Below are 27633 nucleotides of genomic sequence, written 5' to 3' on the forward strand. Positions count from 1 at the left end.
AAGACTATTCTAGTTGGGGTAAACTGACTGAAAATTCTAGGTTTGTCTCTTTATATTGTCAGTAAGAAAGAAAAGGTTGTAGGAAGAGGAGAAGTTTTCTGAAAGTTGTGTTCTTATTACTCTTTCTTTTAGTTGCTATTAATGAACTTTTCCTTATACCCTCTTAAAGTTTTGAGCCTGCTTTACCATTCTCCTAATCTTATCACACAGGAGTAAATGAGTAAGTATATTCTAGTGAGTGCACCGGTAATCAGCCAACACCTAAGCCACCACAATAATTGCTGCATTCTCCAAGAAATCACAAATTGGTGAACCAAAATCACTACAGAAATATTTCTGATGAACTGCACTAGAGCAGAGGGAAATCAAGGCAGAGCCATGGTTTATCAGGACTTGTTTGATCCTAATGAGCCCCGTGGTGAATTTGGAGCTGAGCCCTGGAACCTCAGGGTCTGAGAGGAGATTGCAGAAACATTTCTAGGAGTCAAAGTCAGAAGAAAACCCCAAAGTGTCTCAAATCATGGATGCATCCCACTAAGGTCCATCCGCTAGACAGGCTCCTCATGGACTCCTTGGAGGAGAGATCTGGAGGCCAGGATGGCACAATAACTTCTCAGAGATTCAGTGTGGAAAGGAAAATGCAGAGTACCTTAAAAATCTTGAGTATCTCAAAGTATTAATGAGCCCCACTACATGTCAGTGCAAAGCTCTCAAGGGAATAATAAAAGCAGATAATTAGGGCCATGATTGCAGAAACCTCTCACAGAGTCTGTATCAAAAGGGAAACACCAAGTACCTTAAAATAACTTAAGTACCTTAAAGCATAAATGAGCCCACTGAATGTTGTTACTGACAAAGGCTCTCCAGGGACTCATTACAGCAAATAATTGGAGGCCATGATTGCACAAATCTCTCAGAGACTCAAAGGCAAAAGCCAAACCCAAAGTCCTTTGAAAAACCTGCAGTCCCTACAGGGAGAATTAAGGAGCCCCCAAGGGCATTACTGAGCGAGGCTCCCCAGGGACTCCTTCCAGCAGATCCTTGAAGCCCCTGAGATGTGGGCTAGGGGGGGATGCTGAGGGCAGGACAAGAGGCTGACAGTGCCCAGCCTGGCTGAGGCTGTGCCAGGAGGCCCCAGGGCCGCAGGACAAGGTGTCTCCTCCCAGCCCTTGGTGGCACAGACCCTGCTGTGCCCCAGGGCACCAAGACTTGGCTTCTCTTTGTCCCCACCTCTCAGCACTGCCTCCAGTTCTCTGCTCCGCCTGGGGCCTGGGGACACTTTTTCAGTCATGTCCCTCAGTGGGACCCATTAAAAGTCCAAGAAACCTTGCAGTTGGATTCTGACTTGGAGTTCTGGAGAGGTTTCTTCAGCTCCCTCTCAGGGAATGATGTTCAGGGCCTGAGCACAAAGCCCCAGAGGCTAATTAAAGTCCTGGTGCTGTGTCTGTGCTGCTGAGCTGGGCTTGGCTCCTGGCCCAGAGGCAGCTCCTGGTAACCAAGAAGAGCTTCAAAAGCACATTTCTCTTGATGAGCAGCTCTTCTGCCAGCCCAGCAGGGCTGGGGCACTGCCTGCAGCCACCCTGGGCACAGCACAGAAGCACAGAGAGCTTCAATCAGTCAGGGCTGGGAAGGTGCTGAGAAGTGCCTGGGGAAGAATCACTGCCAGCCCTTGGCACAGGAACCTCTGGCTGCAGGACAATGCAGCTGCAGCTCCTGGAGCCACATCCTGAAGCTGGAACATCCCACTGCCTACAGACTCTGTGAGTACAACTCTGAGTATTTTTGGTGCAGGAGAGGTGAAATCGTCATGAAACTCTGATATGCTGAGGGGTTCTAATCAGTCATGGAATAATTCCAAGTCAAGGATTTTAACAAAAATGAGAAAATTTCCTAAGACTTTGAAATCAGTTTCCTGCTTTTGGAGAATGGCAGGGAGGGGGGATAAATATTAAAGGTAGGTTATGAATTATTAATTATGAATTTTGACAAGTGTCTGAGACATCTGAACTGTTACTTTTGGTGATTATAGGGTCACAGGAGATCCCTAATGTGCTTTCAGTCACTCTGCCCATGGACAGCACCAGCGTCACCTTTGCTGGAGCCAACAGACTCAGTCTGAGCTGTCTTTTCTCCAAGCTGCAAACAGAACCTGCCTCCAGCCAGTGCCCTGCAAACAGGCAGGGTTCTGTCAGGGCAAGGAGAGTGCACAGAGATTTGGGGTCTGTGAGTGTTGGCATGGAAAGATCAGGCACAGGGAAACACTTGCAGGAGGAAAATCTGCAGGAAGCAGAGAGAAGATCAGGCAAGGAGAGAAAGCAAAACCCAGAAATGCTGTGGCAGGGAGAGTTTAGAGATGCCCACAGGACCCCCTCCAGTGCAGCCCCTCCCTCTGAACAAGCCCCCTCCCTCCTGTGCCCCAGCCAAGCCTCTGCTCTCAGGGCTGGGGCTCCAAGGCATGCAGCCCCTCCTGTGCAGGCAGAGCTGCAGCAGAGCCGTGGAGCAGCTCTGCAGCCCCGGGCCCAGTTCCCTCTGCAGAGCACAGGGCTGGGAGCAGCTGCCCGGCCCTGGGGGCTCTGGCAGGAGGCACAGCTGGCTCAGGGTGACGCTGTCCCCAGTGCCCGGCTCTGGGCAATGCTGTCAGTGCAGCCAGGGAAGGAGCTACATCTCCCTTCATCCAATGTCAGCATAAGGACACTTGGAAATCTCCCTGAGATTTCAATCCAAGCGGGGAGATTCCATCCAGGGTGCAAACCTGTCCTAGAGCATCTCTGAGTTATGAGATTGATGGGGAAAGGCAGAGGTGTTGTGACACAGAAAATGCTGCTGGGTTGGAGAAATGAGCAATATGAGGTTTTGGCTTCAAATGTGGAGCTGGGCTGTGGTGGATCCATCTGCTCTCACCGGGACCTGGTGACATTACAGGGGAATCATTGGAATGTGACCCCCCTCCACCTGAGAAAGGTTAAAGCCCAGAGAATCTCTGAAAAGGTCAGAATGAGAGACCATCTACCATCACTTTCCATTCATCACTTTACCTCACAGAATGCACTCTGTTTCCCTGGGGGGAACAGAAATTCTGAGGCTTTCTGATATCCAAGAATAGCAGCAGAGAAAGGGAGAAGCTTTTGAAAAGAACCCCAGAACTCCAAAAAAAAAAAAAAAAAGAGTGTGTGTGTCTATTCCAGAGGAGGGTATATGGAAAATGGCTTTTATTTTGGTGACAAGTATCTCCTCTAAATATTTGCTGTCCTTTCTTCATGAAAAGGTCCCCATGGCCAGCAGCAGCAAATGTCCAACAGCAGCTCCATCAGCCACTTCCTCCTGCTGGCACTGGCAGACACACGGCAGCTGCAGGTCCTGCACTTCTGCCTCTTGCTGGGCATCTCCCTGGCTGCCCTCCTGGGCAACGGCCTCATCATCAGCGCTGTAGCCTGTGACCACCACCTGCACACGCCCATGTTCTTCTTCCTGCTCAACCTGGCCCTCAGCGACCTGGGCTGCATCTGCACCACTGTCCCCAAAGCCATGCACAATTCCCTCTGGGACACCAGGGACATCTCCTACACTGGATGTGCTGCCCAAGTCTTTCTGATTTTTTTTTTTCTTGCAACAGAGATTTGCCTCCTAACCATCATGTGCTACGACCGCTATGTGTCCATCTGCAAACCCCTGCACTACGGGACCCTCCTGGGCAGCAGAGCTTGTGCCCACATGGCAGCAGCTGCCTGGGCCAGTGGCTTTCTCAATGCTCTGGTGCACACAGCCAATACATTTTCCCTGCCCCTGTGCAATGGCAATGCCCTGGGCCAGTTCTTCTGTGAAATCCCACAGATCCTCAAACTCTCCTGCTCCAAATCCTACCTTAGGGAATTTGGGCTGCTTTCTGTCAGTGTCTGTTTATCATTTGGTTGTTTTGTGTTCGTTGTTTTCTCCTATGTGCAGATCTTCAGAGCTGTTCTGAGGATCCCCTCTGAGCAGGGACGGCACAAAGCCTTTTCCACCTGCCTCCCTCACCTGGCCGTGGTCTCTCTTTTCTATAGCACTGGCACATTTGCCTACCTGAAGCCCCCCTCCATGTCCTCCCCATCCCTGGATCTGGCCCTGTCAGTTCTGTACTCAGTGCTGCCTCCAGCCCTGAACCCCCTCATCTACAGCCTGAGGAACCGGGAGCTCAAGGCTGCAGTGTGGAGACTGAGGACTGGATGGTTTCAGGAACATTAAACTGCTGGCCAGTATTTGCAAATCATGTGTAATTAACATAACCTTTAATACTTCTTGTTAGTTTCATTTTGGAGGTTCTTTGTCCTTGTTTAAAATTTTAAATATTTTCTAAAAAGTGATGTCATTGTTTGCGCCAATTTGGTTTTGCCAGTGCTGCTGCCATGGCCTTGCCCCGCTGCCCTGGTGGCCCTGGTGTTGCTGCAGGGCCTGAGTGCTCTCGGGGCCGGGCACAGCCCTGGGGGTGGCAGTCCCGGGGCTGCAGCAGGGACAGGCCATGGGCACTGCTGGGGCAGCGCTGACGCCTCAGCCCAGGGCCTGGGGGCTCCAGGCTCCTTTCCCAGGCTCTCTCAGGAACACACCCAGGCCAATTCTCAGCACTGAAAACCCCCGTGAGCAGCCCCAGGCTGGCCGTGGGCAGGCTGGTGGCAAACAGCATGGCTGGGGCTCTGCAAGGGCCCTGGAGGAGATGGGAAGGAGCAGCAGAGCAGGGGCTGATCCATCCCCTGTGCGCTGCACAGCCCAGGGCAGTGTCCCAGAGTGTCCTCATGGAGCTGCCAACAACATCCCCCCTCTGCAGCCCTGGCCTCTCCCCCAGCTCACACAGGTGCCCCATCCTTGCAGGCACACACACGGCAGCACTGGCTCAGCAGCCCCTGTTTGCATTGCACACAGCACGGGGAGCACCCCCATGCTGTTGGTGTGGGGACATGAACCTGAGGGAGCACAAATGCCATCAGCCCCTGCGGCCAGCAAGGGCTGGGGGACACCAGGGAAACCACTCAGCTTTGTCCTGGCCTCTGCAGTCAGCCAGAAAGTTTGTTCCCGTCAGCTGGGAGTTTCCTGTCCCACTGCAGACGCTGTTGCTCAGAGCCAGCGCAGCCTGGCAGCCACTCCCAAAATGCCCTGAGCATTTCCTCTGCTTCACCTTGGCTTTCTTTACTCTTCCTGATACAAATTCCTTCTAATTCCCCACCCCAGGGGACCCAGAACTAGACACAGCACTCGAGGTGCTGCCCAACCAGTGCTGAGCACAGGGAAATAATCCCTGCCCTGCTGCTGCTGGCCACACCATTACAGATCCAGCCCAGGAGCCATTGGCCTCCTTGCCCACGTGGGCACTCTGCTGGCTCATGTACAGCCTGCTGTCCATCAGTCCCTGCAGGTCCCTTTCTGCCTGGCTGCTGTCCAGCCACTCTGTCCCCAGCCTGTAGTGCTGCAGGTGTTGTTGTGGCCAAAGTGCAGGACCCAGCACTTGGACTTGTTAAACCTCACCTTGTTGGATTTGGGCCCTGGATCCAGCCTGTCCAGGGCCCTGTGCAGAGCCCTCCTACCTCCATCCTCCAGCAGATCCAAACTCACGCCCAGTTTGGTGTCATCTGCAGATTTGCTGATGTTGGACACAATCCCCTCATCCAGACCATTCCATTCAGACATTGGAATCCATGCTTCCTTGCTCTGACCCTTCAGCCATCCTGTGGGTGCCCTGTGATGGCACTCAGGGTGATCTGTTTCATAACCTTGCCGGGCACCCAGGTCAGGCTGACAGGCCTGGAGTTCCCCAGCTCCTCCTTCCAGCCCTTCTTGGGGATGGGCTCACACTGGCACCTCCAGTCCTCTGGGACCTCCCTGCTGAGCCAGCACTGATGGTAAATGACGGAGAGTAGCTTGGGGAGTTCATTCACAGCTCCCTCATCCCCCTGGGATGGATTCCGTCCAATCCCATACACCTGTGAGCATCTGAGTGGCTCAGCAGGTCACCAACTGCTTCCTCTTGGATTCCAGGGGCTGTTCTCCTCCCTGTGCCCATCTACCAGCTCAGCAGAGCACTTGTCCTGAGGACAGCCTGCCCTAATATCGAAAATTGAGAGAAACAAGATGTTAAGTAGCTCTGCCTTCTCCTTATCTTTAGTTTCTATATTCCCCACTGCATCCAATAAAGAGTAGAGGTTTTCCATACCCCATGTTTTGCTATTAATTTAATTGTGGAAACATTGTCTATTTTTTTTTCACAGAAATGGTCAGGTTAAACTCTAATTGAGCTTTCACCTCTTGACTTTTTTTCTGCACAACTTCACAACATCCTTAAACATTTCCTAAGCTGCTTGACCTTCTGTCCAAAGTTGATGCACCTCTTGTTACCCTTGAGTTCCCACAAAATCTCCATGGCCAGCCGGGCCAGTCATTTTCTGCACTAGCTCATTTTTTGCCACACTGGGACAGGCTGCTCCTTCCCCTTAAGATTACTTCCTTGAAATATGTCCATCCTTCCTGGACCCCTTTGTTTTTAAGGGATGTTTTCCTTCAAAAAATCGGGACCTGATTTGGTGCTCCCAAAATCAAAATCCATAACAGGTTAAAGTCTGCCCTTCCAAATTCCAGTGTAGAAGTTTTGTTGCTGCCCCTCCTTCTTTCCCAGAACATTGAAAACTTGATTATTTCATGGTCACTGTGCCCCAGGCAACCTCTGAGCCCAACATCTGCCACCAGCCCTTCTCTGTTTGTGAACAGTAGCAGACAGAACTTTCCTTGGCAGTGGGAGTGTTACCAAAAATTTGGAAAAACAGAAAACTCCTTAACACCAATGCAGCATTAAAAAGCAGCATTATTTATTCAGGGGAATGCACAGGGGACAGCTCCTCCCAAAGCCATGCAGGCTGAGTAAAGGAAAATTTCTCTTTATATTCTGTATATTGCACACATATTCATTGATTTTCCCAGACTAAACATAAATATGATAATGGTTACCCCAAAATCATTCACATATTTCCCCTCCCCTTCACCCATGTGTTGTTCTGTCTTGGGGTCTCTCTGGTGGTCCCTGGTGGTCGTGGACCCCAATGTTCCCGTGGGCCTGGCTGAGCTGGCAGGACACTGAGGCTGCTGAACTTCCAGTTCCCCTTCTCACACAATGGGCATTGTGTGGTTTCCACAGGCCTGGGGTTTTGGAGAACAAGGTCCGGGTGTCAGCTCACCTGGTGGAGACAATTTATCATCTGGTAACATGAGGTAACAGAGTGGGCTTTGACATCACAGAGCGGGTTATGTGAGGTGTTTGAGCAGCTATGACATCATATACTGCCTCTGTGACATCACAGAGCCATCTGTGACATCAGAGGGCAGAGGTCTGACATCACAGAGGAGACTGTGACATCACAGAGTTGGCTGTGACCAGCTGTGACCAACCATCAGAGATCAGCTGTGTGACATTGGAGAATGGGCTGTGACATCACAGATTTGGCTGTGACGTCAGAGACCAGCTGTGTGACATCCCAGCAGGGCTGTGTCAGGTCACTGGGTTGGTCACTCTGCCCCAGCTCCCCCTCACATTTTCTCCCAACAAGTCCAATGCTGTTCATGCCCGGCAGGTTCCCTGTCCCCCGGGATCCCCCCGGCCCACCTGGAGCCACAGCCTCCACCAAAGGATGTTCCACAGGATCCACCCCAGAGCCTGACAGGGGACAAGGGGCCAGGACATCAAGGCTGTGTGACCAGGACATCAAGGACGGGGATTATCCAGGTCACTGTGGCCTAGTTTTGGCTCCCCAGGACAGGAAAGATGTCTGGCAGCTGGAGCAGGGTCTGGGAAGGGCCTCCAAGATGGAGCTGGAGCCCTTGGGCTTTGAGCAGAGGCTGAGGGAGCTGGGCTTGTCCAGCCCAGAGCAGGGAAGGCTGAGGGGCTCCTCATCCCAGCCTGGCAGTGCCAGCGAGGAGGGGATGGAGAACACAGAGCCAGGCTCTTCACAGGGGGCTGGGGGGAGACAAAAGCCAATGGGTGACAGAGGAAAGAGGGGAGATCAGCCAGGGCATGAGGAGATGAAATGAGTCAGGCTGGTTTCAGCTTTTCCTCAATACCAAGAGCAGCCTGACCTCCCATCTCCATCCACCACTGAGAACTTTGCAAATCAAGAATAGTTTGAGCTGTTTTTCCCGCACTCCAGGATGAGCATCCTGATAGAACTTTTTTGAACAAGAACTTAATTGTGTTTATATCTATCACAGAACCACATTTGTCTAAAATTACTTTTTAGTATGGAAATCACTTATGGATGGTGGACTGATCAGGTACTGCTGAGACACTATGCATAGCTCAGGGAAGAGCGTGATTGTTAGTAAATTCTGTCCTGTTCCACTGTGGTCTGTTGGCCATGAAGAGAATATTTCTGTGCCTCTGAGTCTCACCAGTTCCTGATCCCTCAAAAGACAAAAACCTGATGAGTTGTGGCTCCCTCTCCAGTGGTGGCACTTGGACATCCCTCCACATGCAGAATAGAGCTCCCTTGTCCCAGAAAGTCCCTGGCAATGCAGGGATGAAGGAAACAGGACAGGCTGTGGGGATCAGGGACAGGGCAGAGCCAGGGAGAAGAACGACTTTTGCATTTGATGGAGCTGTGACTTGCCTTGGCTTTGTTGGCTGACAACAAATGAACAGCCCTCTGTGTGTCAGGCAGCTCCTTCTCCAAGGAAAGCAGGTGGGAGTTGGAGCCAAGGAGCTGAAAGCTGCAGGTGCAGCCTGGGCTGGAGGGAGCTCAGATTTGCACAAGGCTGCTCTGAGTGCCAGGGCTTGGATGGAGGTAATGGTGGGGTGGGGGTAGGGACAGAGTCTGATTGATTGTCTGCCATGAAGGGTCTTGATTTTCATATCTATGTAAACTGCATGAGGAGGTACTTGGATTCAGTGTCAGCTGGAGATAGGACGTATCAATTAATTGACAGGGAAAAAACCCTAAATTTGACCTAAGTAATCGTTTCTCACTGTCTTTTAAAATAGAATCTATTCAACTTGTATAGACTACTGGAATTCATCTAATTAACCACAAAAGATTTGAAAATTAAAATCAAATTACTCCCAGGGGCTTGCCTTATTAAGGTGTTCTCAATGTTAATGAGCCCTGGGACACTGAATTCCTGCATTGAAGAGCTGAAGGCTGAACAAGCCTCTGGAGCAGGAAAATTCAGCAGCAGCCTCCAAGGTGCTGAGGATGTCAGCAGCCCCCACTGAGGCCATCCCTGCCCAGAGACCGTGGGGGAATCGGCAGACAAGGAGAGCGTCCCTGGGGCCGGGGCAGCACATCTCAGAGGCAGCAGCGGCTCCAGCTGGGAAATGGAGTGTGGAATGTGGCTGGGAAAGCCCTGCCTGGGCTGTGCCAAGCAGGACACACAAGCCCTGAAACCCCATCTCCCAGACAACTCTCTCAAGGAGACATTTAAAAAGATTTAAAATTATTTGAGTATTGTGACTTTGACTCACTGGAGAAATACCAACAAGAATTTCTCAGGAGCTCAGAAGAACTTTAGAAAATCAGAGAAACTTTGGCAAAAATTTTTCATGGCACTGTAGTGATTTTGGTTTGTAAAGATGTTTGAGTTCCTGGGATTTTTGAAGTAATGTATAGATGAGTGTGGTGGGTTTTAGTGTCAATTAATTATTTATGTATTTCTTTTTTTGTGAGATATGATTAGGAGAAAGGTAAAGTAGCCTTAAAATTTTAATAGGGTATGAAGAAAATTTTATTAAAAGTAACTACAAGGAAAAAGGTAGTAAGAATAAAACACTTTAGAACACTTATTTTTGTTTACAACTTTTTTTTTTACTGACAATGTAAAGAAACTAAACTTAAAATTTCTCGTTGCTTTACTCTTTCTAGACTAGTCTTTTTTTTTAGATTACTTTGGGAGGGATGTTTTTCTTGGTAAATTTATGGAGATTTTTTTACAGGAGGAAAAAATTTTTTTGTGGTACCTAATTTTGTCATGGATAACAGTTTTCTGGGAAATTGTTATGGTGAAGTTGTTTTTATTCCTACAAGCTTTTGTACAGCTTGTTGATGGGCCATGTTGACTTATGGGGTATTGTTTTAAAAATAGTTCTTTAAAGGTAAAAGTTTTCTTAATTTACTTTTAAAATTATTTTTATCTCTGGGAATATGTGTCTTCTCTTGGGAATTCTGGATTACTTCTTTTTTCCCCTGTTTAAACTTTTTATGTAATTACAGTTATTTTAACAGTTCTTGTCTTTTAGCATGGAGGTTTTTCTTTGATATTAATTTGAATTTTTTCAATAGTTTTATGTGTTTTAATGAAAAATAGATTTTTTGAGATTTAATTTCTTCTTTACTGACTTTGATGGCTTTGTGTTGTTTTTTTATATGCTTGCATTTTGTTTTTCTTTTACTCGAGGGAGGATTGAAGTATTGAAAGGGTTAACATCTGACCTGTCAGTATCTTGTGGTAGAAGTTGTGGTTGGGTTAGGATTGGTTTTATGGTCCATTTTTGTGAGGTTTTGTGTTTAATTTTAGTTGCAGGGTTTTTTTGTATGTGTTGTCGGTTGTAGGGGTTTTTTATTTTAATTGTCTTGGGGAGAGGGGACTTGATGGTAAGATTCTAGTAGCTGTGGCTAGCTTTGTTCTGGTTGGGGTTTTGTAGCCTCTTTTGTTTTCTTGTTTGGTAGTTGTTGGGGTTAGGTTTGGTTAGAGTGGGGCTGATGGGGAGGGGACAGCCTGGTGAGGGGGGAAGGGGCTCAGCCCACGGCAGGGTTGCTTGGCTTGGTTTGGTTTGCTTTGCTTTGCTTTGCTTTAGTTGAGATGGGGGCTGGGGCTGGGGCTCACTACTTCTTTGTTGACTGGAAAAGAAAGAGGAGGTTCCTGGGTTTTTTCATCTTTAACATTTGTGTTTCACAGAGGTGTGTTCAGTATCTTAGTGGTTTAACAGGTTGTCAGTTACACAAAAAGTTTTGTATTACTTTTTAAAATTCTTCTCATGTCAAACTATAACAGACTTTGAATCAACATAAAACACTTCTCAAGGCATTGACTTGGCCCATTCAACTTCACAAACTCTAAGCCTGTTTAATTGAATGTTAATCAAAATTTGCAGGAGCACAGAAACAGAAGAAGAAGACACAGAAAGAGAGAAAAACATAAAATATTTAGAGGAGCACACACATAGCTATCAACTCCTGGATTCCAGCAGTGTTCAGATGGAAATTCCAAGAGGAGTTAGGATGCAGAGGTGTGCATGCCTTGTGGTCAGCCTTAAATACACCTTGGTTTTCCTGGGCCCTTCCCCCAGGTGGGCCTTGGGCTCATTTGGTCCTTCAGGAGCTGGGCTGGGGGCTGCAGAGGTGGCTGTGGAGCATTGCCTGTGCTGTGCCAGGGACTGGCAGCCACTGCTGGGCTGGCATAGAGGCTCTGGGGGGATTGGGGTTCCAGGGCAGGGCAGCTCTGGGGTCACAGGGCAGGGTAAGGCGGGACCTACCCCTTCTTCCTCCCCCACACATGAAATGTCTTGAGCCAACAATCTCCTCCAGTCTGTCACAACAGGCACTGTTGGAGGTAAAATCCCAATTCTGGGCATGGGCACATGGATGAGAAGGACAGTTCTATTCCATAGCATCAAGCCCCAGTGTTTGGAAGGCAGGTGAGAGCCTCACTAGGCCTAGGCCAGCCAGACTTGTCATGAATGGCAGATTTTGTCTGGAAGCATTCTTTGAAGATAGGGAATTTTAGATGTGGAAGCCCAGTCTTGGCCATGAGTGCCTGGAGAAGCAGGACAGTTCTTTCCCATAGGAAGGAAAGCACGCTGCCTTCCCCAGTGTTTCAAGGACCAATGAGAGGTGATCCTTGTGAAACCATTGCCAGCCAGACTTGTCCTGGCCATATTCCTATGGGAACAATCTCTGGATATAAGGAAATATGGAGGTGAAATCCCAATTTTGGCCACGGGTTCCTGGAGGAGGAGGAGAGTTCTTTTCCATGGCAAGAAAAGCATGGAATCCCAGTGTTTCAGCAGCAGATGAGAAGTGACCCTCAACATGCCAATGTCAGCTGGACCAGTCAGGTGGCCCCTGGGAGGCCAAACCAGCCAAACCTGTTCTGTGTTCCCTTAGTTTTGTGAGGCCCCATAGAGCCAAAATGGATTCATGCGGCCCCACAGTGCCAAAATGGTGCCTTGTTTCCATAGAGTCCCACAGTGTCCCAATGGTCCTTTGATTACAAGAAGTCCTGTAGTGTCAAATGGTCCCTGGGTTCCAGAAGGCTCTGCAGTGTCACAATGGTGCAAATGATTCCATGAGGCCTTGCAGTGTCACAATGGTCTCTGTGGTTCCCCAGGCCCCCACAATGTCATGTGACTCCTCTGTTCCATGAGCCCTGCGATGTCACAATGGACTTTTGGACCCTGGGGGTTTGCAGTGTCACAATGGTCTCCTTTGGCTCCACAGTGTCACAATGGACCATTGATGACATCAGGCCCTGCAATGTCACAATGGATGTTTGGTTCCATGAGGCTGTGAAGTCTCTTAATGGTGTCTGCATGGTTCTAGGAGGCCTTGCAATGTCACAATGGACCTTTGGCTCCGTGGAGTCTTGCAGTGTCACAATGGTCCCTTGGTTCCATGACACCCCAAAGGGTCACAATGCCCTCCATGCTTCCATGAGGCCCCGCGGTGTCACAGTGGTCTCTTGGTTTGATGGAGCCTCTCAGTGTCACAATGATCCCTACATTCCATGGAGTCACACAGCATCAATTCGGTCCCCTTAGTTCCATGAGGCCCAGCAACGTCACAGTGCTCTCCATGACTCCATGAGGCCTCACATTGCCACAATGATCCCTTGGTCTCACAGGGCCCCACAGTGTCACAGTGGTCCCTTGGTCTCACAGCGCCCCACAGTGTCACAATGGTCCCTTGGTTCCATAGGCCCTGTGCTGCTGCATTCCCCCCTCCCCTTCTCAGGCCGCCCTGCCAGCTGAGAAATGCTCCTTGGGCCTCGGCCTTGGCCAGCAGCCCCTGGGCTCAGCTCCTCTGCAGCTCATCACAAACACTGTCTGCTCCAGCCACTGCTGCTGCCCAGCCAGCTCCTGCTTTCTGTAGGATCAGCCCTGGGAACTGTTTTTGTTCCCTCTGTGGCACAACATCCCTCTTCTCACACTGCCAAAGAAAGCTGTTGGTGCCAAGGGCAGCCAGGATGAGCCATTGCTGGGACTGAAGCCCCTCTCTTGGGGCCCTACAAACAGCACTCCAAAAGGAGCCCTTGGAGCTCTCCTGGGCCAGCGACTCCCTCTGAGTGGGGCCTCTCCCGTTTGCTGCACTCGGGGATCCCGAACAACGATGGAGCCTGGGCCGATCCCCCCCTCCTTCCAGGCTCAGCCCTTCACTCACTGGGGAGATGCCAAAGGATCCACAGGGAGCATTCCCTGCCCTCAGGGGAATTTCTCACAGGTGCCTTGCACTGACTCTTTGCGTCTGTGTGCACACAGAAGTGCCTGTGCTGGGGAAGTGTGGCAAAAATGCTGCTCTCTGAGGGGTTGGAGTGCCTTGGATAGCTGAGTCAGTCAGATATCCAGTTATCAGTAAGCAAGTATAAGTCACGAGGTCTAAACAAAGTTAAATGCTGCTAAGAGTTGTTCTTTTTCTAAGTTGTTAAATTTAATTTATTAGCTAAGTTAAAGATTGTGAAGTGTAATTCCTCTTTTAAATTTCTAACTCATAGGTTTTAAGTTAGGTTAAATAGTGTTAAGTGCTGTTGTTTTGCTAAATTGGGGAGTTGAAGGTATCAGTTAAAGTTAAGTTATAGGTTAAGTCCTGTTAAGTTTGAGCTCTGTTAAGCTTTTGGCCCATATTCCTTTTATCTTTGCCCTCACTGTCTTTGTGTCTCACACATACCCAGGAAGAGTTCTTGGCTGATTTCTGGTTTGATTGCCTGGATTTGGTTTGGTTTTGTGGTGACATCGGTGTGCTGGGTTGTGGTCAAACCAATGGGTGCTGAGATCTTGATATTGGCACCTGATATGGCCGGGGGTTTGGACACACCTCCGAGAACACACGGGGGTTAAAAACCAGAGCTTTGGCCCTGGGAGGCTCTCTTGGAACTTCGAGGGAAAGAGCTCCAATCTCCCTCCCCTGTCCAGCTGCTGCTGCTGCTGGGGGCTGGACAGAGATGGGGGGTGAGGAGGCCCTTGAGGATGGAAGGGTGGAAGAGCTCCAAGAGACATTGGGTAGCCACCCTCCCCCCCCCCACCCCCCCAGAAGAGAGAGAGAGGGAGAGGGGAGAGCCAGCAACGGAACGTCATAGCAGCCGGCCGAGGAGGAGAAGAGGGGAGTGTGGCGAGAAGGTGCCCAGCAGCAGCATGGGAGTGCCAGAGCTCTGGGACAGGCAGAGACTGAAATTTTTAACCCTTTTCTTGCATGATTGGGACCTTGAAAAAATGCTGATCCTCCTCAGAGCTGAATTAGAAGAGAGATAAGAGATGAGATAACAAGCACCAGGCCCGAGGGAAGTGGAGAAGACTGGCTGAGTGGGGAGAGAGATGATTGGAGTGGCCTTTTGGCTGGACTTTTCTTGTGTGGCCATAGTGATGCCGAATTTTGCTTCAAAAGGCGAGAATAACTGCTTAAGAGACTCAGTTTAAGTCAGATAAGCAGGAGGTATTTTATTGCGACGCGTCGGAGAAATCACAAAATGGATTTCTGAGTTTCCGGTAACAAAACAAGCTTTTTATACAGGTTTGAATATAGGATTACATCAGATCATATACATCATCATTTCTTTGCATGCATATTCATAGGGGGTGTGGTGTAGGCGGAGCGTGGGCGGGGACACTTCTTTTGAGGATCATCTTGGTGGTTGTTCCAGTTGCCTTCATCATGGGCTAGGGTCTCCTGATGAGTCTTCCTCTTTAAACTTTTGAACTCCTCTCCTAATTTGGTCAATTTCCGGTATACTTGGCTTGGTCTCTATGGCTTGGCAAAGTCCTTAGGGTCAGTTTGACACTGTTGGCTCTGAACATGCTTAGCCCATCAGTTCTTACTACTCCTATCTCTTTCTTGTCATAGTGTTCCATGCTCTAGCTGATTAATTACTCTATGTGTTTCCTAACATTATGCCTCCCTCAAATGCCTCACATTCTATGTTTTAACTCATGATTTCTTGAAGGCTATCTGTTTTGGGGCTTCATTCCCCCCTTTTTCTTATAACTTACGAATTCTTTCGTCAAGTTCTGGCTCTATAGGGCGCTGATATGCTCGTATTATAGCTCAAACCATTTGGGTCTTTTTCATTATGACTCTTAGTTTCCACCACATACAAATATTTGTGAGAGTTAATAGTAACAAAACTACTATGACTATTAGCATTGGGTGCACTAGGTAGTGGAAGACTTGTGTAGCTGTTGGGGAGTATCTTGTAAAGATATCTCACTAATGATGCTGGCTCACTTGTTCTACTTTGGTCAGGACATTTTTTATCTTTTCTGAATTATGTTCTACTTGCCATACCATTCGTTTAGTTGTTTGATTTACTTTTTGCACTAATTCTTTTACTTTGCGATGTGCGAGCATTGCTTTAAGAATCTTGACGTCTATCCCTATTTGTAATTTCGGTACCTCTTGATATAGGTTGAAATCTGCGTTAATTAGCTGTTGGGTAGTTATTGGGACAGTGCAATGAAAATCACAACCTACGATTTTGGTAAAGTTACATACACAGAAGTTAGTATTGTTAGTCTCTTCTTGGCAATTATCTATAGTGACGTTGTCACAAGCTGTCCTTACACAAGCACACCCATTTCCTATATAGTAAACTTGTGATTGTGTTCTATCATGCGGAAGCATTTCTAAGGTACATACACTATTTTCAGCATCTAAGCATAAATCTTCAGCTTCTACTACAGCATTTTCGCAAACATAGCCTAATTGTCCTTTGGGAATACATGCTTCTGTGCTAACTGATTGCCACTTCTTTTTGGTGTAATCATAACTGGCCTAGACGTTATGGTCTATTGGCTTGACAATGACATCTTGATGTATTGTCCCTAGAGTGAGGATGGGAAAGATAGCTCTCTCTTCTGCTGCACTAATGGTGAGGACATAAGCTTCAATGTGTTCTTGTTGAGGTTCATAAGTGAAGTTCGCTAATTGCCACCAAGCCTGGTGGTCCCTCTCAAATTGTGTAGTATGATTGTCCTTTAATATCGTTTCCCTTATTTCTTGAGGTAATATACTTGACGTTCCTTCTCTCATTATTCTTGCCGCTACTGATTGTACTCATTGTTGCGTTTGAGAGCATTGGATAGCGAGTGCAATGTCTCTGCTAAGTTCTCCTGTGTAGTCAGCAAGCTTTACAAAATCCTCTGCAGTATGGTTTGCTACCATGGTTAGTAATTTCACTACTAGCGATTGTGTTTCAGCTAATGTAAGCATGGATGAACTGAGGGACATCTTAAGCTTTCTGAAGCTCGACGTGACGGTACTTAATTTGTTTACTAATACCTCTTGATCTATTGTGTTTACTATGCCAAATCAGGTGCCAATCCACTCACTTAGATCTCTTTTTGTTCTTCTGTGATGAGACCTTGTCGCTAGCCATGCATTCCATCCCTTGAGGCTTTGCTGTATAAATTGTCGGCAATCTTTTTGCAAATAAGTAATATTGGTGTGAATGTTCATCTGCACCTTTTTCAGGGAATAAGTGGGGTCTAACAATAATTTTAGTTCGTTAGATTTTCTTATCACCTGAGGCCTTATAAAGATTAGGTTATGTACTGCTTTACATTCTACTGGTAGGGTGGTTTCTTGGGGCAAGTCTAGATCTGGATACAATGGGATCACGTCTCTCGGTAATTCTACCCTATATTGGACGGCACGCCCGGGGAAGCTAAAACTCTGTTCTTGCGTTTTCAACTCCCTTTCACATGTGAACGTCATCGACTGATCTAATCTAAATGCCATCTCACACTGTGCTTTCTCTTCTTCAGGACCACTAGATGCTACAATCTTTCTTGCAGGATAGAGAAGGGGGTGAGGGTTATAGGTTATCTTTTGAGGATGTAATTCTCTAAGCGAATCTTCTCTATAAATCACTGAGGTTCGGGGTTGTGATCCGGGTGGATCTTCCCTGAAGTCACTCCATTGACATGAAATTGGGCCCTTTTGCTGAATCTAAGTAGTGGGCTTACCCATTCTCACGGGACTAAAGGTAATAAGGTTATGTTCAGAGGCTGGCATCGAGGGTTGAATTGTTAATACTAGTCGCCTTGTTTTTTCTTCTCTTCCTTCTACTGGGTCAAGCTCTCGACACTCAATTTGGATTTGGTCTCCCTTGTATGCTATCATGGAGGGCTGATCTCATACTTCACTTGCGTATGGCTGATTATTACGTAAGGCATAAACCTCGAAATAGGGTCTGCTCATTCTTAACTCTGGGTGGATACACTGGTGTGCATGAGACCATGGGTCTATTGGGGAAGAGTCTTGGGGAAGAGCTATACTTATCAAGAGTCTAATGATCAAAGTTGCAAAGGTTTGAGGTGGAGTCAGGATCATGACGTCTGCTCCTCTTGTTTGTTCTCTTCTTCTTGTTTGTTCTTTTCCTCTTGTTTGTTCTCCGGAGCTTTCTTGACTCGTGAATAATGGATCTACGTAGGTCGCTCTTTGATCCGCACCGCGGTGAAGGTGGTCAGCAGCACTTGGAAAGGTCCTTCTCACTTTTCTTGTAGGGGTTTTCTTAAAAGATTCTTAACATACACCTAATCACCGGGATTAAATGGATGCAATTTACAGTCAGGTTGTTTAGGTTGGTGCTCTATCATCACAGTAGCATTTTTATCAAACTGTTTCTCTACTGTAATTACATAATCATAAATGTATTGATTTCCGATTTGGTCTATGGCTTCTCTATTTACAACTTGCGTAGCATAAAGTCTACTATACAAAATTTCAAATGGGCTTAACTTTTCCTTTGATCTTGGTTTGACTCTCAGCCTTAGCAGAGCAATAGGTAAAGCTTGATACTACTGTAAATTAGTCTCCTGGCATATTTTGGCAATTTTCTGTTTGATAAGGTGATTCATCTTTTCTACTTGCCCACTGGCCTGTGGACGATAAGGTGTGTGTAATTGCCATTTGATTTGTAATGCTTTACTTATTGCTCTCACTACTTTTGCACAAAAATGTGTACCTCTATCCGAAGAAATGCTCTTTGGTATCTCGAACTGTGGAATAATCTCATTCAACAATACTTTAGTTACCTCTCTTTCTTTATTTGTCCTGCAAGGGAATGCTTCAGGCCACCCAGAAAATGTATCAGTTAACACCAACAAATACTGAAACCCCCCTTTTCTTGGGAGTTCAGAAAAATCAATCTGCCATATTTCACTTGGGAATTTACCTCGGTTTATGGCTCCTTGGTGTACTTTGGTTCTCGTATTCAGGTTGTTTTTCAGACACCGCTCGCACTGGGACGTAACGTGTTTTACAGTGGTAAATAATTTCGGTCTTGCTATCTTGGTCTGCAAATATTGGTAAAGTGGGTCTAGACCCCAATGGGCCTTTTCATGTTCTGCTTTTACAAACTGCCACATCACGTTTCTTGATATTACTAACTGTCCTGTTTCTAATTGACCTCAACTATTTTCTAACATTTTGCCCTTATTTCTTTGAATCTATCTATGATCTGATTCTTGGTAATCTGGCTGGGTATTGGTATCCAGCTCTCTTGGTATTAGGGCCACTATTTCTACTTCCTTAGTTCTTGTGGCAGCCAATTTAGCCTCTGTATTTGCCTTCTTGTTTCCTATTTCTGGAATAGTGTTACCTTTCAGATGTCCCTTACAATGCATTATGGCCACTTGTGCTGGGAGTTGGACTGCATCTAGCAGTCGCAGAACCTCTTCTGCATGTTTGATTATTTTTCTTTGTGTAGTCAATAGTCCTCTTTCTTTCTAGATGGCCCCATGAGCATGTACAACGGAAAAGGCATATTTAGAGTCTGTCCATATATTAATTTGCATGTTTTCTACCAATTCTAGGGCTCGAGTCAGAGCTATCAGCTCTGCCTTTTGGGCTGAAGTCCCTGCAGGCAAGGGGTTAGATTCAATTACCCTTTCTGTAGTAGTGACTGCATAGCTAGCCATTCTTACTCCTCGCTTCACGAAGCTGCTGCTATCTGAGAACTAGTTGTCTGCATCTTCGAGCGGCTCTTCTTTGAGATCTGGGCGACTGGAGTAGACGGCTTCAATTGTTTCTAGGCAGTCATGTTCGATGGGTTCTGCTGGGGGTCTCCTTTCTAGAAATGAAGCTGGGTTCACAATGTTAGTTACTTGAATGGTTACGTCATCTGATTCAGCCAGGATGGCCTGGTATTTTAGGAATTTGGAAGGCGACAACTAATGGTTGCCTTTCTGTTCTAGCACAGTCGACACAGTGTGAGATACTAACACAGTCACCTTTTGGCCTAACGTGAGCTTCTTGGCCTCCTCTATGTTGATTATCACTGCGGCCACTGCCCTCAGACAGCCTGGCCATCCTTTACTTACTTCATCTAATCGCTTGGAGAAGTAGGCTACAGCTCTCTTGTGTGGTCTCAACTGCTGCGCTAGGACTCCTAGGGCCATCTCTTGTCGTTCATGGGAGAACAGCCAGAATGGTTTTGATACATCTGGGAGGCCTAAGGCCGGTGCTCTCATTAGCTCCAGCTTCAACTTCTTGAAGGCCTTTTCTGCCTCTGGGGTCTAGACTAGAACGTCCTTAGCTTCCTTCAATAAATCATACAGTGGTTTAGCAAGTATCTCGTACTGGTAGATCCATAGCTGACCCCAACTTATCATCTCCAGAAAGGCGCGCAGATCTCTCACTCTCTCTGGTTTAGGCATCTGACAGATGGCCTCTTTTCTAGCTGCTCCCAGGGATCGCTGTCCTCTGGAGACTTCGTATCTTAGGTACACCACTTCTTTTTGCACCAGCTGTGCTTTCTGTTGAGAAACTCGATATCTACTTAAACTTAGGAAATTTAACAAGGAAATAGTCCATTCAATGCATTCTTCTTCTGTTGCTGTTGCTATTAGGAGGGTGTCTACGTACTGCAGAAGGGTGCCGTTTCTCGGCGGCCTTTCCCACTGTTCTAATTCTTTGGCTAACTGGTTTCCAAAAATCATAGGGGAGTTAACCCATTCTTGAGGCAATACCGTCTAGGTAAGCTGGGTCTTTCTTCCTTTATCTACAGATTCCCACTCAAAAGCAAAAATCTTTTGACTCTCGGGAGCCAAGGGAAGGCAGAAGAATGCGTCTTTTAAATCTAATACGGTGAACCAGGCTAAATTATCCTTCAGTCTAGTTAAAAGCGTGTATGGATTAGCAACTAATGGATGTAATGTCTTAGTTATTTCATTTACTGCTCTCAAATCTTGAACTAGTCTATAAGCTCCATTAGGTTTCTTTACTGGCAGGATTGGTGTATTAAAATCTGATTCACATTCTACCAATAACCCCAGTTCTAGAAACTTTTTGATTATGGGCTTAATCCCCTTCTTGTCTTCTATCTTCAAAGGATATTGTTTTCTTACCATCGGTCTTGTCCCGTCTTTAAGTTCAACAACAATCGGTGCTGCTTGTTTTGATTTTCTAGGTATATTAGTAGCCCACACTAATGGGTATGCCTCGCTCAGGATTCACTCGAAATTGTGATTCTCAGGTTTAGGTTCTACACAACTGATTGTTAGGCTTAGGGCCGTGATCAGTCGTTCTTCGTTTATTGAAATTCTAATTTGTCTTTGTTGAACTTTATTATGGCTCCCAAGTTCTCCAATAAGTCTCTTCTCAATAAGGGCTTTGGTGAATTTGGTAAATATAAGAACTGATGAATTCTCATTTGTTTCCTAATTTTGTATTTAATGGGTTTCAAAAAGTAAGCCTTTTCTGGTTGGCCTGTTGCTCTCACAACTTGTACAAATTCATCACTTTTAGGTACCAATTCTTGATTTAAGACTGAAAAAGTTGCTCTCGTATCAATCAAAAAGTCTAATTCCTTTTTACCTTCCCCTAGCTCTATTTTAACTAGTGGGTCTTCTAGGGTACGGCCTACCGGTCTCCCTCATTCACTATCTTGATGTGTGCTAGTAGTAGTGGCCATTAGCCTTTCCCTTAGTTGGGGGCATTCTCGCTTCTAGTGTCCCATCTGTAGGCAGTGCGCACATTGATTTGGCCCTACTCTAGTTGGGTGGGGTTGGAGTCTCTTTCTCTCTCCTACTGGGTTGCTTCTACCTCTTCTCTTAGTTCTAGGTTCCAAGTAACCTGTCTTCTGAGCTGCCACTGCCACAGTCACTACTTGAGCTATCTTCTTGTCGTTTTTTTTCTTTTCTTCAACTTCTCTATTATTATATACCTTCTATGCCTCATTCAGCAACACCTCCAGGTTTTTATTTTCTGGATGTTCAAGCTTTTGTAATTTCTTCTTGATGTCTGGGTTACTCTGTCCCATCATTAATCTTAACAAGTGTTTTTTCTCTTCTTCCGTTGCTGGGTCCAGAGGTGTGTATTGTCTCATAGCTGCCTTAAGTCTATCTAAAAACTCTGATGGGGTCTCATCTTTTCCCTGTCTGATGTCATATAACATTGACCAATTGATAGCCTTAGGGATTGCATTACGCAAGCCCATCGCTATTAGTTTTCTATACTGCACTAGTCGCCGATAATGCTCTTCGTTGCCCGGGTCCCATTCTGGTTTACTGCTGGGGAAATTATCTTCTAGTCTCTCTGATAATACTTGAGCATGTCGTTTTCTTGTCTCTAATACAAGTTCTCTTTCTGTATCTGTCAATTCTGACAGCATCACTTCTATATCTTCTCAATCAATGTCTAAATTCTTTGCTATTAGTTCAAACTTTTTTGCTACCCCCTCTGGATTTCTCCTGAAGTTTCTTGCCTCCTCTCTCCAATTGTTCAGGTCACTCGTGGAGAACGGCACCTTTATCCTAGTCTTTTCCCCTACCATTGGCATAAGTTGTCAGAGAGTAGCTATGGTAAGGTTCCCCTCCTCTCTTTGCTGTGCGTCCTTCCATGCTACAGATCTGGTATAATACGAATGGCTGGTCCCCTCTCGGGGATCTTCTTCTTGCACCTCAATGTCTCTTCTATTCTTTTTCTTCTCCTTTCTCTTTCTTTTTTCTCGTTCTTCATTTTCTTCTTCTATTTCTGTTAACTCTTTTTCTACTACTCTCCTAGCATGGTTAACACAGTCTAACTGCCTCTTGCTCTGCATCTGTCGCCTCTCTTCTCGCATCTGCCGGCGCCTATTTTGTTCCGGGCTACTGTCCCTCTCATCTTCTGTTCTTCTTCTATCTCTCTTATCCTCTATCTGAATTACTATATTCAGCTTCTGTGAGTTGTTCTCTGCCTCCCTCTCGCATGTCTCACTGTCATTCTTCTCACTATATTTCAACTTTGCCAGTGAGTTACTTCTGTCTCCTGTCTTTGGTGTGCTCGTTTCTATTCTACAGGAACCTGATTTCCTTAAACTTCCATTCCTAGGTGTGCTACTATCTCTACATGGGCTTAGTTCGGGCAGGCTGCGTGTCTCCTCTCGGCTCTCTGTTTCATGTGGACTGCTTTCTTCCCTCTCGGCTTCTAGTCTGGGTGGGCTGTCAGCATCTCTGTAGCTCCCCGATCCCTGTGTACTATCTGGTCCTTGCGGACTGCTTTTCTTCTTTTCAATCTCCGATCTTAATGGGCTATCTTCTTCTTAATTGTTGTCTAATTTCTGGGGGCCGTGCCCAAACTTAGATTTCTACCATCGTTCTAGTTCCTTTAATGGGCTAGGATCTCCTTGTTCTTCTTTTGGCCTGGGAAGAGGCCCTTCCCGTCCTGGGGCGAATGGATGGTATTCTCACAGGCTTATTTCGCTCTCCTTTCCACTATCTCTTCTTGTTAATTTAAGACATTGTTGCCCAATGCTACATGCATCACAGCAACGTTCTTTAGGCTTTGAACTTTTCTTATCTTTTTCCAGGGCTAGTACCAGGGGGTCTTGAGGTGCTACGTTTACCTCGCACTCTCTTTGCCACTCTGGTTTGTTCTTTAGGGTAAAGAACATGTCAGCATACATCACTTCGTCCCATTTATTAAGTCGACGGAGAAAGAGCATCAATTGCAAAATAGTGTTATAATTAGTTGTTCTCTCCAGTGGCCATTTCTCATTGTCATCTAACTTATACAACGGCCACCACTGTGTGCAATATTTAAAGAGTGTCTTTTTACTTATGTTTCCCCCTGGAATCCTTCCCAAGTCCTTCCAGTGCTTTAAGATACATCCTAAGGGGGTTTTCATATTTACGTCCTTACTCTGTTGACTTCCCATGGCTATTCTCTGTGCCCATTTAATCGGATCAGTCTCTTTCTCGCAGATACTATATGCTAGTTCAGAGTGGGACTCCTGCTCACTTCGCAGCAATGCTGCGTTTCATTCACTCTCACCCACACCTGCACACCTTTATGAAATAGTTCCTACCTTATGGTCTATATCAGAACAGACTGTTTTACCAGGTTTGGTCACGAGAGGTTGCCTACAGACCGTGAGATACTGGTTTGCTAGATTCATGCAATCGCAACCGTAGACAGGATAAAGATGTTTCTTGTAAGATTTCGCAACAGACACATAGAACAGACACAAAAGATCACTGGCTGACAGACCTCTCAGAGAGCAATTTTAGCTCTTAACCCTTAATCCACAGTGTTATAGATTGCTCTTAACCTTTAATCTACAGTGTTATAACACAATGCACAATGTTTAAAACAGTTTCTCACACAGTAAAAAACAGATGTAAGATAAACAAATACTCCTTCCAGCAGGACTTTAACTTGTGTTTATATTTCTGGGAATCTAACCCAGTCCAATAGCAGGACTTTAACCTGCGTTTATATTTCTGGGACTCTAACCCAGTCTAGTAGCAGGACTTTAACTTGCATTTATATTTCTGGGACTCTAACCCAGTAGGGATTCTTTACCGGAGCATCTCTCAGCTTTCTCGTCGGGCAGTCACGTCTGACCCCCGTTTCCCAACAAAGCGCTTTATCTTAAAACCAATAAACAATTAAAATACCTCTTAATTGGAGCAGGAGATGCAGGGAACTCTTCGTCTTCTGAAAACGCTGGTCCGGGGGGGGGAGTCTCTTCTGACAAAAATTTGTCAGGGCGCCTGGAGAGTCCTGACCCCGGACTCGGCCCGGGAGGACCTCTCAAGGCCCGGATCTCCTGTCTGGTCCCATCTGGGTCGCCAGAAAATGATGCCGAATTTTGCTTCAAAAGGCGAGAATAACTGCTTAAGAGACTCAGTTTAAGTCAGATAAGCAGGAGGTATTTTATTGCGACGCGTCGGAGAAATCACAAAATGGATTTCTGAGTTTCCGGTAACAAAACAAGCTTTTTATACAGGTTTGAATATAGGATTACATCAGTTCATATACATCATCATTTCTTTGCATGCATATTCATAGGGGGTGTGGTGTAGGCGGAGCGTGGGCGGGGACACTTCTTTTGAGGATCATCTTGGTGGTTGTTCCAGTTGCCTTCATCATGGGCTAGGGTCTCCTGATGAGTCTTCCTCTTTAAACTTTTGAACTCCTCTCCTAATTTGGTCAATTTCCGGTATACTTGGCTTGGTCTCTATGGCTTGGCAAAGTCCTTAGGGTCAGTTTGACACTGTTGGCTCTGAACATGCTTAGCCCATCAGTTCTTACTACTCCTATCTCTTTCTTGTCATAGTGTTCCATGCTCTAGCTGATTAATTACTCTATGTGTTTCCTAACATTATGCCTCCCTCAAATGCCTCACATTCTATGTTTTAACTCATGATTTCTTGAAGGCTATCTGTTTTGGGGCTTCAATAGACTGAACCAGTTTTATTCCTGTGACACAGACACTGCATTTAGGGGGAGGCAGTGCCTCAGAACCAGGAGGGTTCATTGTGGGTACCCCTCGGCCCCAGGGGATGGGAAAAAAAAATGGGGGGACAGATGTCCCAAAGGAGAGAGTGTGCCTTTTTTGGAGTGAGACAAGGCATCCTTAAAAGACAACCCCAAAAGCAGCTCTGGTCCATGCACAGTGGTGAGAGCACTGGGCATGGAAGGAAGATGTCGCAATGGCAAAGGACTTTCCGGACGGTGCTGAGTGACATGGAAGCACACGAGGTTTCAGCATGTTTCCAGGGGAAGCCTATGGTGCAAGAAGGACTCCTCTCCTCTTCATGGACTGAAATTTGAGTATTTTAAAGGATGGTGCCAGATTGGGCAGTTGGTGATTTGGGGGAATGTATCGGATTGGGAAATTTTGGTGGTGGAGAGGAGGAAAGTGCTTTTTGTAAGGTTTTCAATTTTCCCTTACAGTTTTTTCTTCTTTTCTTGTAGTTTAGGTAATAATGTTTTCTTTATGTTTAAGCTGGAGCCTGCTTTGCTTATTCCTGGTCACATGTCACAGCAGACACCAGAGAGAGGGTATTCTCATGGGGGCACTGGCTCTGTGCCAGGCCCAAACCGTGACAATCGGTCTGCCAAAGCTCCAAGGCCCTAAGGCCTCTGGGGTTTACCCCTGCCGGCAAAGGCGGAGCAAGTGCATGGCAGTCATCACATGACTCAACAATGTCACGAGCCTTAGTGGGCGTCAGCTGAAACTGCTTCTGCAGGGTATGTGCGTTTTGGTGGAAAAACCCATGCAATGCCTCCGCCTGCGTGAGTGTATCAGGCTGAGGCGCTCTCCACACTGGGTTAGCCAACTTGTCAGCCCTCGTGTTACCTTCCACTATAAAGCCCGGCAAATTGGTGTGACTCCTCACATGCAGAACATAGAATGGATGAACCCGGGCCTGAATGGCACACCACAAGGTCTTCAGTAAATGAAACAAGGCAGGATTACTGACCTCCTTCAAAACCGAATGACCCAAGCTCTGTGCGGTATTGGCCACATAGGCGGAATCCGTGACCAAGTTGAAAGATTCCTGGGAAAATTTCTCAAATGCCATGACAGCAGCCCTCAGTTACAACCAATTGGGCTGACCCATCCTCATGAGCTTCCAGAACCTGCCACTCAGATCCATCCCTCCAGGTAACAATGGCCTTTCTTGTTTTCCCTGAACTGTCAGTGAAGACGGTGGGTCCTTGCACAGGTTCCTGGGTATTTTTTGGCTGCAAAGGGATTTGTGCGAATTTTGCCATATGCAGTAACCTATGACTGGGCAGATGATAAATGATCTGCCCTGAAAAATTTTCCAGAGCACTCTGCAGGGGCACGCTGTTTGCAAAGCTCCAGTAAAAATCCCCCGTTGCACCGGGAGTATGATCTTTGTGGGATCCACACCCATCAATTGCAAACACCGTTGCCGGCATTTGATTATCATGCGAGCAATCAGCTCAAACAATGCAGTTGCCATCTTCTGCAGCAGATGGGGCAGGAAAACCCATTCCAACACATGCAAGGAATTGGACCATTTGTCACTCCATTGGCCAATGATGCCCGTGGGATACAAATCTGGAGTGCTGATGAACACAGTGACATGAACGGAGGGATCAATGCAATAAACTTGGCAAGCCGAAGCAGCTTGCTGAACCACCTCCAACGCCTTAAGCCCCTCAGGGGTCAGTGTGTGAGGTGACTTTAGATCAGAGTCTGTTTTCAACAGATCATACAGAGGAGACAGCTGTGAGTCGGTTAGCCCCAAGTACGGATGTAACCAAGTGATGACACCTACCAATTTCTGAGCATCATTCAGTGTCTTCACAGAATGCACAAATTGCACCTCCTGGTGACGGATTGTCCCTTCCAGAATTTTGACCCCCAAGTACTTCCAAGGTGGTTGTTGTTGAACCTTTTCTGGAGCCACCTGCAGCCCATGAGCATGCAAAGCATCGAGCAACTGAGGCTGAATCCTCAGCAGCTCATCCTGGGTGGGCATAGCCACCAGAATGTTGTCCATATAATGATACAGACGTGCATCAGGAATCTGCTTGCCAACTCCAGACAAGGCAGGAGAATTCTGCATGCCTCGGGCAATGTCTTCCATTGATATCTCTGCGCGGGCTCAGCCTCGATAATCGCTGGCACTGAGAAGACAAACTTCAGTCTGTCATCGGGATGCAAAGGAATCGTAAAGAAACAATCCTTCAGATCCACAATGAGGACCGACCAGTCTGGGGGAAGGATGGTAGGCAATGGCATGCCCATCTGCAATGTCCCCATGCTTTCCATCACGGCATTAACCTTTTGGCGGTCTTGCAACAACCTCCACTTCCCAGATTTCTTTTTGATGCAGAAGACAGGAGTGTTCCAGAGACTGGTAGAAGGCTCCAGATGACCTTGTGTGGGAATCCACAAAATTAGAGGATTTTGGGAAAGCTTTAAGATGCAGGCCTCAGACACAGCAGAACTGTGAGCAGAGCTATGCAGCAGCCATGAGATAGGTCAGCAGAAAAATTATTTAAACTGTAGAAAAGCAAGGGAAAATAGAACAATGGTGTGTGCATTAACACTTGTCTGGAATAGCTTTGTAAGCTACACAAAGTTTATCTAGCAAGATATTAGGAAGATTAAAGCTTAATAATGGAGCTCTGTGCATTGTGTTTTAAGGTTTACAAGCAAGTATTGTATAAGAAATAA

General features: G+C 46.7%; 1 protein-coding gene across 1 annotated transcript; it reads left to right on the forward strand.

The window, feature by feature from the left end:
* Positions 1-3399: 3399 nt before the first annotated feature.
* LOC134434350 (olfactory receptor 14A16-like) lies at positions 3400-27633 on the forward strand (the record flags this gene model as incomplete). The annotated part of the gene is made up of 2 exons (XM_063183020.1): positions 3400-4176; positions 27604-27633. Coding segments are annotated over 2 exons (807 nt in total), but the record flags the coding sequence as incomplete, so codon positions are not given.

This window comes from Melospiza melodia, unplaced genomic scaffold (assembly GCF_035770615.1).
Source record: "Melospiza melodia melodia isolate bMelMel2 unplaced genomic scaffold, bMelMel2.pri scaffold_35, whole genome shotgun sequence".
Classification (NCBI taxonomy): Eukaryota; Metazoa; Chordata; class Aves; order Passeriformes; family Passerellidae; genus Melospiza; species Melospiza melodia.